This window comes from Papilio xuthus, unplaced genomic scaffold (assembly GCF_000836235.2).
Source record: "Papilio xuthus unplaced genomic scaffold, Pxut_1.1 DF826776.1, whole genome shotgun sequence".
Lineage (NCBI taxonomy): Eukaryota > Metazoa > Arthropoda > Insecta > Lepidoptera > Papilionidae > Papilio > Papilio xuthus.
This window is the reverse complement of record NW_013531873.1, coordinates 1,158,247-1,177,598: the sequence shown is the minus strand read 5'-3', so window position 1 is coordinate 1,177,598 and position 19,352 is coordinate 1,158,247. Positions and strand designations below refer to the sequence as shown.

The window sequence follows — 19,352 nt, the reverse complement described above, 5'->3', positions numbered from 1 at the left end:
ACCTATTAGGCTATTGGCGCTTAAAGTTTAGCCTACCTTAGCTGTCAAGTATCAATGGAGGTCTACTTTAACATGCACGAATTGGGTCGTCAGGTGAAATACCACGACCACAACAGAAGACAGGCTTCAAGTGGAAGTAATTCCGCGTGCAGTCTGATGAGAGTGTGTCCCGGAGGATTAATTTAGTCATCTTTCCCTTCCCTCCCTTTTCTTATAAGGAAAGGATGGGAAGTGGAAGTGGACTTTCCGGATTAGATGCATGGAAAGGGAAAATATGTTCTTTCTGTGCATCCTCGCCTCCGTCGATTAAAGGTAGGCAACGCATATGCAATTGCGTATGTCTATGGGCAACGGTCACTTCGCTATTTCAGCGATTTCAGGTGACCGCTCGCTCGTTTACCAACTTATTATACAGGATGTTCCAAAAGATTACGTATATAGGAAGGGGGATGATAGGGGTGGTCACAAGGGTCACCAGAAAAATAAAATAAAAATTCCCCTCTTTTTACACCTTCTGGGGAATTTTTATTTTAATTTTTCTGGTGACCCTTGTGACCACCCCTATCATCCCCCTTCCTATGTACGTAATCTTTTGAGACATCCTGTATAAAATAAAAAAACTTAGTAATGTTTACCTGTTGATACATCTTGTCAGTGGCTGCTGCCCATACAGCAGAGAGAGCGTGTGCTGTGAGCGGCGCTCCCTCCCCGCGGTCTCCAGCTGTAGCGGCGCACGCGGCGGCAGCACGAGCTGCGAGCGCAACCGCACGACTGCACCTCCATAATGTCGTCGCACAATCACTACGCAGACGTTCTACTAACTGAAAATACGTATATCTTAAATTATTCAAACTTTCATGAGACATTATACTAAACTTATATATAAAAATGGCTAAACACTGACGTATATTCGTCAGGTGGCACCGACTAGTTTCGAGCCCATTGGAGACCCTTCATCAAGGTGAGTGGGACTGGTATTATATCGCGGACGAGGCCACCAGCTCACTGAGTGAGTCCCACTCCGTCCGCACGGAATTTGAAAAAACTATTAGTCGCAGCGTAATGTTATATACCCTAAAGCCTTCCTCTATAAATGGACTATCCATTAAACAAAGAATTTTTCAAATCGGACCAATAGTTCCTGAGATTAGCGCGTTTAAACAAACAAACTCTTCCGCTTTATAATATTAGTATATATTTATACCTGTAGGTCCAATGGTACATTATCCAGTCTGGCACCAGGAGGTAATCGTCGTCTGACACTCTTCAGCTGCTGCTGCAGAGCGGAGCTGCTGTTCTGTATCAATTCGTGTAGTTGACCCAGCTCGTGTTGCTTATCTGTCGACTGTATAGTCAAGAAATTTTATTTCCTACCCTAATATAAAACTTTAGTGCTATTCTGACCTTATTTTAGACATTATTAGTTTTTTTTTATATTATAACTTGGCAAACGAGCGAGCGGCCACTTGAAGTCGCTGTAATAGCGAAGTGACCGTTGCCCATATACGCACGACGGAGACGGAGGAGAGGATGCACAGAAAGAAAATATATTCCCTTTCTATGCATCCTCTCATTCGGAAAGTCCACTTCCACTTCCCATTATTTCCTTATAAGAAAAAGGGTGGGAAGGGAAAGAGGACTAAATTAAGCCTCCGGGAATAGCTTCCACTTGAGGCGTGTCTTCTGTATGGTCCTGGTATTTCACCGGACGAGCCGATTCGTGCATGTTAGAGCTCGCTCTACCACTGTTAAACTTCACGCTTAATTACAAAGTCAAGTGTTAGAATGATTAATGAGGCGACAAGTTATTATGTAATTTTTTTATAACAGAAGAGTTCCGTAATCGGACGACACGACAGACCGCCAGGTTCCATCCACACCACCTGGATGGCTGGCGTTCCACAACGGTGCGATTCTCGCGCAATTTCTTGCCTCGCACAGCCGCGTTGTGGAACGGTCTGTCCTCGGCGGTATTTCCAAACCAATACGACTTAGGGACCTTCAAGAAGCGAGCATACCATTTCCTTAAAGGCATCTGCAGTTCCTCTGGTGTTGCAGTTGTCCATGGGTGTCGTTGATCACCTCGGTGTTCCCGCCGCTCGTTTGCCCCCTTCTCTTATAAAAAAAGAGGGCAAACGCACAGCGGGAACACCGAGGTGATCAACGACACCCATGGACATCTGCAACACCAGAGGAACTGTAGATGCGTTGCCTTTAAGATGGTGATAATCTCGCTTCTTGAAGGATCCTAAGTCGTAGTGAATAATATTAAAAGCGATATTAACAATTATATTACTAACCTGTAATACATGCGACAGTGCACTGGCATCCGCATGTAATGCCCGTGCCAGTGAATCCAGTGCGCTACACACACGTAACACTGGCTCCCTCGCCGCACTACTTCCCATACCAAGTCCTGACCACATCGCTGCTAAGTACGACCAGCAACGCTCCACTCCTGTATTACATCATTTGTGAACTTCAAATATCTTATATATAAAATTCTCCTGTCACGAAATTATATTATATAAAATTCTCGTGTCACGAGATTATCTTATGTATAAAATTCTCGTGTCACGAGATTATCTTATGTATAAAATTCTCGTGTCACGAGATTATCTTATGTATAAAATTCTCGTGTCACGAAATTATCTTATGTATAAAATTCTCGTGTCACGAAATTATCTTATATATAAAATTCTCGTGTCACAATTTTCGTTCCCATACTCCTCCGAAACTGCTTGACTGATTCTCATGAAATTTTGTGAGCATATTGAGTAGCTCTGAGAATCGGACAACATCTATTTTTCATCCCGGACGGAGTCGCGGGCGACAGCTAGTAAGGTTATAAATCTATCATCACGTTTAACAGTGATAGAGCTAGCTTTAACATGCACGAATCGGCTCGTCAGGTGAAATACCACGACCATACAGAAGACAGGCTTCAAGTGGAAGCTATTCCCGGAGGCCTAATTTAGTCCTCTTTCCTTTCCCACCCTTTTTCTTATAAGGAAGGAATGGGAAGGGAAAGAGGACTAAATTAGTCCTCCTGACACAGTCATCACACTGTAGTTATTATTGCTTCCATTTCAGGCATGTCTTCTGTGTGATCGTGGTTTATGTTAAAACTCACTCTACCACTGTTAAATGACCTGACCTGAGTATGACATACCATCTAGAGCGCAGTTCTCATCCAGTTCATTGGTCCTGAGCAGTGAAGTCAGTGCATCCAGTGCTCGCTCCTGCGCAGCCGCGTCCGGCAGCGCACCAGCAGCACGCAGCAGTACTTCCGGACTACACGTCTCCAGTGCTCCTGACCACATGCTGACTAAACACTAGAAATTAAAAAAAAATATTGGTCGCACCATAATGTTATATAGCCTAAAGCCTTCCTCTATAAATGGACTATCCAACAAAAAAAGAAATTTACAAATCGGACCAGTAGTTCCTGAGATTAGCGCGTTTAAACAAACTCTTCCGCTTTATAAAATTAGTATATATTAAAAACCCAAAGTTCATCATCATCAGCTCACTATACGTCCCCACCGAGGGGCTCGGAGCCTACCCTAAGTTAAGAGTGATTAGACCATAGTCAACCACAGGCCAAGTGCGAGTTGACTTCACACATATCTTTGACTTTCTCAGATATGTGCAGCATCACGATGTTTTCCTTCACCGTAACATCAGATAAATGTACATATGTAAATCGGAAATGGAAAAACACATTGGTACATGGCGGGATTCGAACCCAGGACCTGCAGATTGCAAGTCAAGTGCTTGACCACTGAGCCACCGACGCTCGAACCGTAAAATTATTAATTATTTTGTCTTAATTTTTATTTTTTACCTGTATCATATGCAACTGGTATTCCAGTTGACATCTGAAGCTGTACTGGACTGCTGTATGCGTCTTTGTTATCACTTCTCTGTCCCACACGTTCACTGCTGGGAACCTAAAAAAAATATATCAAATTTCTTATTACAATTATTAAAATAATCTGACTTCTTAGTAATCTTACTAACATTATAAACTAGCTGTCGCCCGCGACTCCGTCCGCGTGGATAAAAAAAACTTAATTAGTGTAGCCTATGTGTTCTTTAAGACTATGTTCTATAAGTATGCCAAATTTAATCGAGATCCGTTCAGCCGTTCTAGAGATATCTTCAAACGATCCATCCATCCATCCACATCACATCCATCTAAACATTTGCATAATATTAGTAAGTTAAATAAAAAGCAGCTCTTCAAGGCATGAATTCGAAAAAAAAATGAATAAATAGTATCCTATGTCCGTCTCCTGGCTCTAAGCTACCTCCTCAACAATTTTCAGGCATATCGGTAAAGCCGTTCTTGAGTTATAAATAGTGTAACTAACACCACTTTCTTTTATATATATCTAGAAGATATATAGAAGAGAATGTATGGATTTATGTTTGAAGATATCTCCAGAACGACTTAACAGATCTTGATGAAATTTGTCATACATATAGAACATAGTCTGGAAGAACACATACACTACTGAGTTTACTTTTAATTCCACGCAGAGTCAGAGGAGACAGCTAGTAACTATGTACAAAAGCGTTAGGAATTAAATATCTTTTTTTTTTGTAGAAATATAAGCAGATTTTTTTTGTAAATTGACTAATATTTCTTTAACCATTCCAACTAAGCTCTATGCTTGTGCTAGGATATGGTTTACGACAATAGTCGAATGTCGGGATTCGAACCCCCGACCTCGTGGTCGGAAATCCGTACACTTAACCATTAGGCTATTGACGCTTTATATATTACTTTCAATATTTATTAATAAATAACATTACTCACTTCTCACGTATTTGTCCCAAAATTATATCAGCTTTTGTATTCAAACGTTGTAATAACAGAATAAGCAATATCGCGTCGTGATCACCTGAAAATATATCATTAAAAAAAAACATACAATTTCTATTAAAATAACTCTGAAGATACGTATGATAGCAACAGTGATGACAATGATGATGATGATGTACATTTAGTCATGAAACTAAAACTAAAATTAATATACAGGGTGTCGCAAAAGGTTACGTACATAGGAAGGGGGATGATAGGGGTGGTCACAAGGGTCATCAGAAAAATAAAATCGATGACAATAATGACGACGACGATGACAATAATGACGACGACGATGACAATAATGACAATGATGACGACAATGATGATGACGATGACGATGACAATGATGATGACAATGATGACGATGACAATAATGTCGACGACGATGACAATAATGATAATGATGACGACAATGATGATGACGATGACAATGACAATGATGATGACAATGATGACGATGACAATAATGTCGACGACGATGACAATAATGATGACGACAATGATGATAGTATAATCATTGCAAAGATGATGATGATGGCATAAGGATGCCAAATGTGATGTTGATGATAACAACAATAAAGATGATGATAATATTGTTAAGGCCAACTAACCAGCATTAGACATGAAGTGATCAGGTAGACAGGCGGCCAGCATGTCCGCTCGCGCCTTCGCCTGCGCCAGCTCTAATGCCCTGAGCTGCAGGTCTACCGAGCGTGTGGAGGCGCGTGACGCCTGCACCAATGTCCCCAGCTCCGGGGGCGAGGCCCTGACTTCTGGGCTGGATTCTTGTTGTTCTGGTCGTGGTGGTGATTCTGGAAACATTAATCAAAGTTAGTTACTGTTTTATTAGAAAAGAAATCTCTTGAAATATATTAGTACTAGCGGAGCCGACAGACGTTGTCCTGTCTACACGTCTTTAATTCGAATATTATTTAAAATTTGACACTGCGATGGTAGCGCCGACTGTCGGATCCAATGTGAAACATTCCAAAATCAACAACTACTAGTAAATTAAAAATTAATTAAAAAAACATTGTCCAGCGGACAAAATTGTGAATCTAAACCATTCCCAGATCCCCTTGAACACACACAAAAAATTTCATCAAAATCGCTCCAGTCGTTTGAGAGAAGTTCAGTGACATACACACACACAGAAGAATTATATATATAAAGATTAACATCCCGCGACTTCGTCTGCGTGAAATTAAATTAACATAAATAGTATATGTGTTCTTCCAGACTATGTTCTATATGTATGAGATTTAAACATTCGCATTTATAATATTAGTAAGATATTCATTATAATATTATATAATTCAAGTAAAATAATTTCAAGGACAAAGTCACCGGCAGAGAGAGAAAAACATTTTTTTCATCATTGCCTGTGTACGTTCCTTGTTAGCTCCGGAACGGTTGGACCGATTTTGATCAGACTTAGACTGGAAGGTAGCTGATGAGTTCGGGGATGTTAGGAAACATACCCATACTACGTACCTAATTTTTTCGACGCCTCCCTTCCCTCGGTGACACGTAGTACATGCTAACACCCCTCTTTAGTTTTTACGTAGTAATTCATAATTATGATTTTTAATCATTTCACAGGTAAAAATTGAAAAAGAAATAATTTGGCTCATAGTCTTCTTTATAACATAAGACTGCATGCATTCTTAAATTAATAGTGAATTATGTATTATGAAAAAAAAAACAAGTAACGACTACATGACTAAAATCTCAGCCCCCCCCTTTACTGTGACTGACCGTAGTATTTTAATGACTAACCCCCCCCCCCCCTAAAAGGGTCACGTAGTATGGGTACGTTCCCTTATACGCTATATTTTTGGATTTACCTTGTTTGTTATCCAATTGTGTTCTCAAATCATTGTATTGTTCCGTCATCTTATGAACAAGTTCCCGGAACTTGACAATTGTCGCATCTCTATCCATTATTGTCTCCATTGCTGCTTCTCTTTCACGTACAGCCTTGAAATATAAGCGTCAATATCATCATTTACATGAAACTGTGTAAAAAAATTGTATGACGCAACTGGTACAGTGGTAGAGCGAGCTTTAACATCTTGGCACGAATTGGCCCGGCTCTCCTGGTGAAATACCATGACCTCACAGAAGACAGGCGTCAAGTGGAAGCTATTCCGCATTTCGTCTGATGAGTGTGCGTCCCGGAGGCCTTATTTAGTCCACTTCCACATCCCCTCCCTTTTCTTATAAGGAAAGGATGGGAAGTGGAAGTGGACTTTCCGGATGAGAGGATGCATGGGAAGGGAAAATATTTTATTTTTGTGCATCCTCTCCTCCGTCGATTAAAGGTAGGCAACGCATAGGCAATTGCGTATGTCTATGGGCAACGGTCACTTCGCTATTTCAGCGATTTCAGGTGACCGCTCGCTCGTTTGCCTCCTTATGATATAAAAAAAAACTCATCGACATTCTAAAATGCTATAATACTATGATAAAACCTGCAAAAATTCTAAGAACCTTATTAAGAACTAAAATTAATTATTTTTATTAGACATTAAGAATTCAAAAATATGTTTTCGATTTCTCTATAAGCGAAAAACTTGAGTATGAACGAAAAATCCATAACCAATTTTTTTTTTATAGCAAACGAGCAATCATCATCATCAGCTCACTATACGTCCCCACTGAGGGTCTCGGAGCCTACCCTAAGTTACGGGTGATTAGGCCATAGTCAACCACGCTGACCAAGTGCAGTGACTTCACACATATCTTTGAATTTCTTCTCAGATATGTGCAGCATCACGATGTTTTCCTTCACCGTAACATCGGATAAATGTACATATGTAAATCGGAAATGGAAAAACACATTGGTACATGGCGGGATTCGAACCCTGGACCTGCAGATTGCAAGTCAAGAGCTTTACTCCTGAGCCACCGACGCTCTTACGACAATAATTCGCTTAAAATTGTTTTATATTTAACTTCAGTATTCATGTCCTCACCTCTCTGGTAGCTGCATGAGCCATCTCCAACTCCTCGCGCAGATCCATCTCTAGCTCCCTGTTAGACTCTACCAGCTGCTCATGCACCTCCTGCAGCGCCTCCAACTCTGACACGTCCTGCTTCAGCTGTTCCACCTGGAAAGTAACGAAATGACAAATAGAAAGGAAACCTGATAGTTTAGAGATTTAAAAATATAGTAAAACTTGCTGTTGCCCGTGACTCTGTCTGCGTGGGATAAAAACAAGTAATAAGTGGTCTATGTGTTCTTCCAGACTATGTTCTATATGTATGTCAAATTTCATCAAGATCCATTCAGCTGTTCTGGGAGATATCTTCTAACAAACATCTGAACATTCGCATTTATAATATTAGTAAGATATTTATTTCAGACCACAAAATATGGCGTAAAATTGGCAAAAATCACGATAAGACGTCAAACTCCGACACTCGCATCTTAACTAATATTATAAATGCGAATGTTTAGATGTATGTTTGTTAGAAGATATCTCCAGAACAACTGAGCGGGTTTTAATGAAATTTGTCATACATATAGAACATAGTCTGGAAGAACACATAGGTTACTCAGTAAGTTTTTTTTTAATTCCACACAAAGAAAGTCGAGGGCAAAGGCTAATATCTAAGTCAAAAACATTGTTATCAAACCTATGTATAGAAAATAGTCAGACTATGAATATTTTAAACATAACCTCTCAATTTTCTAAGCAATATATTTAATAATATCTTACCTGGTCTTCCAAAGCCATCTTCTTCTCAGCAAGCTGTTCCACCATCTCTTCAGCACCAAGTGCCGCATCCACCTGCTCCCTGAGATCAGCTACCTGAGCCTCCAATTCCTCAACTCTGGCTGATAACTTCTCTTTAGTACGACTCAGTTCTGCTATTTCTGATTTATACTGTTCCAAATCCTAGAAAAGTTAATTATATATCTTAATTTGATGAAATCCTTTGATTTTTAATCTAAATTGCTTATTTAAGTTTTTAAATCCGATTTTTTTATATCATAAAGTGGTAAACGAGCGAGCGGCCACCTGAAATCGCTGAAATAGCGGACCGGTATCCGTACCCTTAACCATAAGGCTATTGACACTTTTCAAATTTAAACTAGACTAGACTACAGAGACTATTTATTAAAATATTAGATAAAACACTTTTTTTAGCTTTTTAACACGTCAAATGCCACAGTTCAATGTCTTTTAAATACGTAAAAATCATTGTAGCATTGAAAGTGTTAACAGTATCTATAGAAAAATACCCATAAAAAAATGACTAAAGATGGAACTTGACGAAGTACTTCTTTTTAACAGCTGATCTTGTATTACGCAATGGCCTCCTCCCATCCTTGAATATACAACACCTAAGATAATGTATAGACAGAAATCATGTTCCGAAGGACCAATGTTTGAATTTATTATTAAATTTCATATCATCCTTTTTTATAAGAGAAGGGGGAAAACGAGCAGCTTCAACACCGAGGTGATCAACGACACCCATGGACATCTGCAACACCAGAGGAACTGTAGATGCGTTGCCGGCCTTTAAGGAAATGGTATGCTCGCTTCTTGAAGGTCCCTAAGTTGTACTGGTTTGGAAATACCGCCGAGGACAGACCGTTCCACAACGCGACTGTTCGAGGCAAGAAATTGCGCGAGAATCGCACGGTTGTGGAACACCAGCCATCCAGGTGGTGTGGATGGAACCTGGCGGTCTGTCGTGTCGTCCGATTACGGAACTCGGCGGCAGGAATCGTTCCAAACAGTTCTTCGGAACACTCCCCATGGTAAATGCGGTAAAAAATGCAGATGCATCCACCTCATCCTACGCCTAAACACATCTTAAATTATATTACGCACGACTCGAAGGTTTTTATTTATTTCTTTACTCATCACATGGAATTTGAATACTGCAAAAACAGTGTACTGGCTGAAATTTGTACCCTTAAATCTTTCTACTACACCTAATATTACATAACATCATGATCATCATCAGCTCACTATATATCCCAACTGAGGGTCTCGGAGCTTACCCTAAGTTAACTAGGTCATAGTCATTGCTGGCCCAATGCGACTTCACACATATCTTTGACATTTCGTCACAGATAAAATTAAAGCGTCAATACCCTAATGGTTAAGGGTACGGATTTCCGATCACGAGGTCGGGGATTCGAATCCCGATATTCGACTACTGTCGTAAACCATATCCTAGCACAAGCATAGAGCTTATTTGGAATGGTTAAAGAAATATTAGTAAATTTACACAGAAAACTGCTAATATTTTAAATAAAAAAACAGATATGTACAGCATCACCGTAACGTCGGATAAATTTACATATATAAATCGAAAAAAAACATTGGTACATGGCGGGATTCGAACTCAGGGCCAGCAGATTGCAACTTAACCAATGAGCCACCGACGCTCTTATAACACACAATACTAAATATGAGACATTTGTATATTAAAAAAAAATCTATGAAATATAATTTAAAAGCTGCGAATATCTGAAAATTACCTACCTTATGCATTTTCTGCATAGCATGTTTGTCATGGGCTGAGAGATCGCGCAGACGCACCAGCGTCTCTCTCAGCCTGACATTCTGTTGCTGGAGGGCTCTCATCTCGTACCCTGTCGCACCCTCGCCCACTGCATACGGGTGTTCTGGTTACCACGCGCACACATTACACACTGAACAACTTGTGGACGGCTGAACGAATGATATGAACGATAGTGTGTACTGAACGAGTGATTGGGATTTTAATCAATGGAATAATGGAGCATAGGACATCTGACTCTCTTGTTAATGGAACGCAAAACATAGGAAAGTAGTCGATTGCATGAGATTCTTTAGGCGATGAAAACGGCAGGAGGGTGAAGTGGGACGACCGCCCAGGGCGTAAGGATGCACCGTAGGTGACCTTCTAAGGTACTTTATCTTTGGAAAGTTTCCGCCGACACCAAAAATAAGGCGAAAAGTCTAGACCATGGTAACGGAATCTCTTAAACCGACCCTAGCCGGAAAGATAGAATTACCAGTCAAAGGCAAACGAATGAAATGCAGTTGTTAAAGTGAATGGTGAATGAATAGGAAATATAATTTATGATGTAGCCTGTATCTTATCAAAGGTACACCCAAATTGCGTGAAAAGTTATAGTCTGTTGAACGAATGAATGGTGAATGATTGAAAGAGTGAACTCATTAGTCTTAGGCATTATTAGTTAAAATCGTTTGACGTGAATGACGTGCTTTCGTTACAAAGTCAAGTGTCAGAATGGTTAATGTTGCGATACACAGACAGAGTGTCGTATTTTCATAACACTAAATATAAAAGAATGAACGATTGTTCAAAGAACGAATGATAACGGAAATAAAAACTCGTCACACGCATACACGAGGAGACCAATATAAATGAATGAATCGTGCATAGAATGGAACAAACGATAAAAGAGATCTTTCTTGATAACAGTAATTCAAACATTTTTCAGACAAAACATAAGATTATATTCCTATGTATAAGCAAATAGTATTCAACCGTCCACAACGAGATTAAACATGCTGTCTCCCTCTAAACATATCTATCTCAGTCTTCTAATATTAACCTTATAAGGGGGCTTGAAGCCTACTCTATATTACGGGTGATTAGGACATAGTCAACCACGCTGACCAAGTGCAGTGACTTGACACATATATTTGAATATCTTCTCAGATATGTGCAGCATCACGATGTTTTCCTTCACCGTAACATCGGATAAATGTACATATGTAAATCGGAAATCGAAAAACACATTGGTACATGGCGGGATTTGAAACTAAGACCTGCTTATTATTATATATAATATATCTTACTATCTGTCCCGCGATCATCGCGTGGATTAAAAAAAAAAAACTTTAAGTAGCCTATATGTTCTTCCAGACTATGTACTACATGTATGACAAATTTCATCAAGATCCAAGCAAGTTCTGGTGATACATTCAAACATCCATCCATCCATACATCAAAAATTTTAATGAGTAAAATAGTAAGATTTACTTCTTTAAATTTTTAGTTAAAAAATTACTTAAAAAAATGCCAAATTTAAGGACTTTACGTATCCATACATTTATTATATTACTCAATTAATAATATTTAATAGTATATATGTATTTCTTAATATAATAAGAACTATATAACATAGAGTTAAGAAGCATAGAATTGACATTTATAAAGTCAGTCGCAGAGGGAGACAAAAACATGCTGCAACAAATTTCAAACATAAAACAAACAAAAAATAACGCAAAATATATACATAATATATTTAAAATTGTTATACATACATGCATAAGTTGTGTAAATAATTCTAAAAAGATAAAAAATAATAAATATACGTAAATAAAAATCAATCTTTATATATATAATTCTTTTGTGCGTGTGTATGTCACTGAACTTCTCTCAAACGACTGGAGCGATTTTGATGAAATTTTTTGTGTGTGTTCAAGGGGATGTGGGAATGGTTTAGATTCACAATTTTCATCAAATATTAACACCATATTAATATATTCAAATTAAAGACGTATAGACAGGACAACGTCTGTCGGGTCCGCTAGTTTACATATATATATATATATATAAAAGGAGGTAACTAACCGTGGGTTTCAGAGAACAAAATAATATTAAACATATCTTCATCCCTGTCATTATCTTTGACAAAACAGAGATAAAAATATGTTTTAAAATGAGATTCTGGTCTCAGAAACTCACTTTAAGAAAAAAAAGTTAAAGAAGCATTTGTGTGAAATGTGTGCCGTGTTTAATTATATATCTATACAGGGTGTACCAAAAGGTTACGTACATATGAAGGGGGATGATAGAGGTCACAAGGTATTTTTTTTAATACCCAGAGGGGAATTTTTTATTTTATTTTTTTGGTGACTCTTGGGACCACCCCTATCATCCCCCTTCCTATAAACGTAACCTTTTGGGACATCCTGTATATATAAAAGAAAGTGATGTTAGTTACACTATTTATAACTCAAGAACGGCTTTACCGATATGCCTGAAAATTGGTGAAGAGGTAGCTTAGAGCCAGGAGACGGACATAGGATACTATTTATTCATTTATTTTAGAATTTATGCCTTGAAGAGCTTTTTATTTAACTTATTAATATTATAAATGCGAATGTTTAGATGGATGTTATGTGGATGGATGGATGGATGTTTGAAGATATCTATAGAACGGCTGAACGGATCTCGATTAAATTTGGCATACTTATAGAACATAGTCTGAAAGAACACATAGCTTTGCCCGCGACTTTGTACACGTAAAACACTGACTTTGGATAGCATTTTAATTATATAGGCTACTTATTTTACTATCACTTATAGTATATACCAAGAAAACATATTAAACTCACAAAATATTTATATTCTAAAATAAACTTTCATCCCCTACTATTATTTTGCTTCCATACAAATTTCCAAACCCCATTTCGCGTTAAAAAATAGCCTAAATCCTATCTCAGGTACTACAGACTATTTGTGTACTAAATTTCATTTAAATCGGTTCAGTAGTTATGCGTGAAAGAAGGACAGACAGAGTAACATTCGCATTTATAATATTAGTAAGGATTTGAGCTAATTAGGCGTGGTTTATAGTTAAATGGGCGGAGTTTATCTATTTATGGGCGTGGTCTACTTACGTATATTCCCTCCAGCTTCCATCTCAGCTCTCATAAGTTGCAAATCCAATGTTGCCTCTTCTAATTTATCTCTGCATTGTTCCAGTTCCATCTGCAAAGCTTCAGCACGTTCTTCCGCCATCTCCTTATCCAGTGCAGCCATCTCTGCTGCCTCTTGGAGTTCTGCTGTTTCTTCATTATGTGCTTCTAAAGCCTCCTGGGCTTCACGGACCTGATGGAAGAGAAGTGGCACTGACTTCATCATATGATAAGGGAACGACAGAAAGGAGATATCCTTGTTGTGACAGTGGTAGAGCGAGCTTTAACGTGTTCACACGAATTGTCTCGGCTCTCCCGGTGAAATACCACAACCATACGGAAGACACGCCTCAAGTGGAAGCTATTCCGCGTACAGTCTGATGAGTGTGTGTCCCGGAGGTCTAATTTAGTCCTCTTTCCCTTCACACCCTTTTTATTATAAGGAAAGGATGGGAACTGGAAGTGGACTTGAGAGGATGCATGGAAAGGGAAAATATTTTCTTTCTGTGCATCCTCTCCTCCTTTTTCATATCATAAGTTGACAAACGAGCGAGCGGTCACCTGAAATCACTGAAATAGCGTAGTGACCGTTGCCCATAGACATACGCAATGGCATATGCGTTGCCTACCTTTAATCGACAGAGGAGAGGATGCACAGAAAGAAAATATTTTCCCTTTCCATGCATCCTCTCATCTGGAACGTCTACATCCACTTCCCATTCTTTCCTTATAAGAAAAAAGGTGGGAAGGGAAAGAGGACTAAATTAGGCCTCCGGGAATTGCTTCCACTTGACGCCTGTCTTCTGTATGGTCGTGGTATTTCACCGGGCGAGACGGGACAATTCGTACCAAGATGTCAAAGCTCGCTCTACCACTGTTAAACCCTTGTAATTTCTGGAACCGCTAGACCGATTTTGACTGAAAGATAGCTGGTGTATACTGGGATGTCATAAGCAAATTTTTTTTTAATTCCATAAACCTAGTTTGTTATAAAAATCTATACTTAAAGTATTTCTTAAAGTGTATAACCTTACCTCTTGTTTAGCTCTTTGTAAATCTCTCTGCAATTGAGCTTTGGACTCCATTATTTTGGTCTTGAACTCATTCGCTTGATCCAATTGTAGACGCAGTCTTTCCAACTCTCTTATCTTCTCCCTATCTTCTGCGCGTCTCACTCTCAACGTCTCCAGCTTCTCTTTAAGATCTTCCACTTCGGATTTGAGATTTGTTATCTGTTGGAATGTTTTATAAGTCGTTTATATATTTATTTAAATATCATCAGCTCACTATAAGTCCCCACTAAAGGACTCGGATCCTCCACTAAGTTAACTAGATCATAGTCAGAGCTGACCCAGTGAGTGACGTCACATATCTTTGAATTTCTTCACAGATATGTGCATCATGATGATTTCTTTCACTGCAATATCAGATAAATGTACATATGTGGAAAACATCGCTATATATGGAACCTAGGACCTGCAGACAAGTAACCCCTGAGCCACCCACGTCTAAGATCTTAAGAATCATACCTCTTGCTGTGCTTGCATGTTCGCCAGCTTGTCTTCCACAGCATTAGAAGCTGGTTGTGGAGACGTGAGGCTCTGACCCGGTGTGTATTGAGGGGTTAACGTCTCCACGAAATTAGTCTGAAATTATTTGTTTAAATAATTTAGTACAACCAAACCTCGATAAATGAGAAACCCCTAAGCTAGAAACTCGGGTTAGAAAGAAATCTTTACAAGCAAGAAAAATATTAGAGTCCTAGCTCAGTGGTTTCCAAACTTATTTTGTCTACTGCCCACTTTAAGAATAAATATTTTTTCAGCGCCCCCCATATTAGAGTTTAAGAAATCTTTTAATTTATATTAGTTGATGTTCACAAGTTGTTGTTGAGAGTCGAGAGCTCATGCAGTCGTTGTCTAAGAGGCCTCCTAGGTAAATAAAATTACAAATCACCCCCCAGGCCTCTACACAACGCCCCCATTTTCTTTCCGGGTCTCTTACCGCCCCCCTTGAGACCTGCAGCGCCCACAATGGGGCATAATCGCCCACTTTGGGAAAGACTGCTCTAGCTTCTCCACGTTTCAATGTATTTAATACCAAAAAACTGTTGTAACATGTAAAATAATATAGTATACACCACGAAATTAATTATTAAATCCATAAATTTAGTTATATTTTATGTTTAATAAATTTTCCAATCCGACCCTGTAATAAAATCAATTTATGAAAAAAGTCTATACAATTTTCCGACAGGGTCGGATTTGAAAAAATATTTCACATCGACCAATCAAAATAACCATCGTTTATAAAAATTTCAAGGTTATACCTCAACAAACGACGCTCTCTTTGTCAGATCCGGTGACGTCGCTCGTTCAGTTGTCGGTGATGTATACGAAGTTAGAGACTGTCGACTACTCGCTAGAGACGTCCTGGAGCTGAATCAAATTATTGTTTCATTGTATAAAACTTGCATTGAATCATCATCTCTTTCATTCTACTTAAAAATAACAACAACAATAATAAATAAATGCTTTATTTTAACAATAAAGTACACAATCATGTGAAAGCCTTGGCTCCTGTACTATATCTGAGCAATATAGTTCAAGAGCCAATCCCTTCCCCTTATATATTCGATTTTACATTAAGGGGGCACATAAATTACGTGAGGTGTTTAAGGGGGGAGAGGGGAGGGGGTGCAGTCAAATCTCATTTAATCTTACGTTGGAAAGATGGGGGGGTTTCGGCAAAAATCACGTTATTTTTTTTTATTTTTACAATAACAATCCAACGCATATACGTAAGAAACTCACATTTTGAAAAATCTCACGTGAGATTAGGGGCTGGGGGAAGGGGTTGAATAAAATCTCACGACATCTCATCTTGCAGAAAATTAAAAAAAAACACCTCACGTAATTTATTGACGCCCCCTTACCTACTAGGCTTAGCGTATACGTGTTGTGGATAGCCAGTTCCTTTTGCCAATTTTATTGTATAAATCTGTGCTATGTACATTATTCTCTATATATCATATACATATACCGACCTGTAAATTTTTACGATGTTACATAAACTTAGTACTTAGTTGTAAACAATAATAAAAAAACTGATTGATATTATTATTAGCAAAACAACCGAGAATTCAAGCACAAAGATTCTCATTAAGCATATATAATTAAGTTAATCTAATTTATCATATAATTTAAACCATAAACCACAAAAGCATCCAAACCCATGAAAAAATGACCACACATTTTTATTAACTCAAAAACTATTTATTAATATTACTAATATTATAAATGCGAATGTTTAGATGGATGTTTATTTGAAGGTATCCCCAGAACGATTAAACGAACCTCGATAAAAATTTGTCATACATATAGAACATAGTCTGGAACAGTCTTTCCCAAAGTGTGCGATAACGCCCCCTTGTGGGCGCTGCAGGTCTCAAGTTGCGGGTTATAGCAAAAGTTTCGTTTACAATTCTCCGTTAATATACATATATAGGTCACAATAATTAATTAATTTAATTTGAAGTTATAGTTGTTTTTAAATATGTGAAAATATGGGGGCGCTAAAAAAATATTAATTCTCAAAGTGGGCAGTAGACAAAATCTGTTTGGGAACCACTGGTTTAGAAGTACACATTGTCTACCTCGTTTTTTTTTAATACCGTGCAGACGGAGACGCGGGCGACTGCTAGTATTCATAAATATGGCAAAATTTATCGTAAATGTGTGGCCATATTTACGGTTAGTGTTATAAAATGTATGAACATGCAACATCAAGCATTAATATCCTAGCAACACTTAAATATAAATTTTATTGGCAACACAAAATGAACATTTAAAAATAATTAAAACTTTCATAAGGCTATACTAATTAATATTTAAAGAAACTTATTATTATTATGTCGCTCTCGATCACTCTCGAAGTAACTCTACTTTGAGTCGCTTCAGCGCAAGTATTCTAAACTCTCTTTAGTTATATACTTTCAACTTTTTGTTAAAAAAAATCTTAAACAAAACAAAATATACATAAGAAAAAACATTACTATAGTAATGAGAGAGCTTTGCTATACTTTTTTAAATCTTAAATCTTCAAAAACAATTCAAGCTTAAATCTATTATTTAACCGACTTCAAAAAGGAGGTTTTCAAGTCGTCTGTATATATTTTTCCTCGATTTCTCCGCCCCTAGTTGTCTTATTTTCATAATTCTTCGTAATTATTATTTAATATAAAAACAGCTATATTTTTATTAAAAAAAATATACATCTAAAAAAGTTCAACATAGACTTAACTGAGTTCAACATAATTGGTATAAAAAAGGCGAAATTAACTTTAACCTTAAAGAAATAACAAACCACCTTATTTTATGACATTTTAAAATTCAAATAAAACTGTCAAAGCATTAACAATTGTGCATATGTTCAACAAAGTGCATGAATTATTAAAATATTTCGAAAATAAAAAACATAGTGCAACATAAATGCAATGTGGATATAGTTAACAATACGGTGCAATTGTATTCAACATAAATGAAATATTACGTAACATAAAACCAGTATAACATTAATTTTAAATCTGTTATGTTGTAACATAGATCTTAAAAGCGATTGCTCAGAGGTTGAGCGCTTGACTTGCAGGCCCTGGGTTTGAATTGCCATCATCAGCTCACGTATACCCTCAGTTGGTTGACTAGACCATAGTCAATGCTGGCCCAGTGAGTGGCTTCACAAATATCTTTTAATTTCTTTACAAATATGTGCAGCATCACGATGTTTTCCTTCACCGTAAGAACTTCGGATAAATGTACATGTACCAATGTATTTTTCATACATATATACATTTATCCTACGTTGAAGGGAATCATGGTGATGCTGCACATATCTGTGAAGTCAGTCAGTGGGCCAGTATTGACTATGCCCTAGTCATTATCTTAGGGTAGACTCCGAGTCACTCAGTGGGGAGGTATGAGCTGATGATGATCCAACATATTTCCAATCACTATGTTATCACACATCCTACTTTTTACTAATATAAATGCGAATGTTTAGATGGATGCTTATTAGAAGGTATCTCCAGAACTACTGCATGTATCTCGCTGAAATTTGACGTGTAGAACATAGTATGGAAGAACACATAGGCTACTATTTTCCCGCGCGGAAGGAATGACGCGACAATACGATATAAACATATGTACAACATATATGTGCAAATTCTATGTTACAACATAAAGCGGCATATGTTCCAACAGTGCAATAAAAGAACTACATACACTATATTTTAGTAAATATCACAATATTTACCTCGACATTGACAATGTACCGGCCTTTGTCTGAGCCGGTGACGCCTTCCTCCGCACACTTCACGGGGCATTCACCAACAATTTTAATTTTATATCTTATGTTGAACATACACATATGAAACGCGTTTGTAGCACATAACATAAATTATTATTTACAACATAGAATAAGTATATGATGCATTTACGATATTAAAATATTACGTGATAATTTTAAAATATAAAAAAAATATATATTTTTGTACCAAATCATAAAAAAAATATTTCGTAATTTTTCTTTAAAAAAAAATCCTAATTTTAAAAGCAAGTAAATTAAATAAGGACATGATTATACCACAGAGTATAAATAAAAATGATATATTTATTAAAATATAAAAGGCATAATAAAAATAACTAAAGTATTAAACGATTGTCAATATCAATTTGAGAGACAAGAAATGTTTTTTAAAATTGTTTTTTAAGTGGCTACAGTTTGTTCCAAACTAA

The 19,352-nt window shown here is 37.5% G+C and overlaps 1 protein-coding gene across 7 annotated transcripts in view; it reads right to left on the bottom strand.

The window, feature by feature from the left end:
* DCTN1-p150 (dynactin subunit 1) overlaps positions 1 to 19,352 on the bottom strand; it is a 37,532-nt gene that overhangs the window by 9,017 nt on the left and 9,163 nt on the right. For 5 of the 7 annotated variants that reach the window (XM_013318942.1, XM_013318946.1, XM_013318948.1 and 2 more), the window contains 15 exons: positions 15,890 to 15,998; positions 15,090 to 15,206; positions 14,595 to 14,792; positions 13,543 to 13,753; positions 10,384 to 10,526; positions 8,599 to 8,778; positions 7,852 to 7,986; positions 6,721 to 6,853; positions 5,485 to 5,685; positions 4,826 to 4,910; positions 3,848 to 3,953; positions 3,173 to 3,335; positions 2,301 to 2,458; positions 1,205 to 1,345; positions 636 to 821 (listed from right to left, as the gene is read on the bottom strand). In XM_013318942.1, the coding sequence (XP_013174396.1) occupies positions 636 to 821; positions 1,205 to 1,345; positions 2,301 to 2,458; positions 3,173 to 3,335; positions 3,848 to 3,953; positions 4,826 to 4,910; positions 5,485 to 5,685; positions 6,721 to 6,853; positions 7,852 to 7,986; positions 8,599 to 8,778; positions 10,384 to 10,526; positions 13,543 to 13,753; positions 14,595 to 14,792; positions 15,090 to 15,206; positions 15,890 to 15,998 (2,266 nt within the window). Of the gene's footprint in view, positions 1 to 635; positions 822 to 1,204; positions 1,346 to 2,300; positions 2,459 to 3,172; positions 3,336 to 3,847; positions 3,954 to 4,825; positions 4,911 to 5,484; positions 5,686 to 6,720; positions 6,854 to 7,851; positions 7,987 to 8,598; positions 8,779 to 10,383; positions 10,527 to 13,542; positions 13,754 to 14,594; positions 14,793 to 15,089; positions 15,207 to 15,889; positions 15,999 to 18,870; positions 18,928 to 19,352 lie in introns of all 7 variants that reach the window. The other 2 variants (XM_013318943.1, XM_013318944.1) reach the window with 2 other exon arrangements.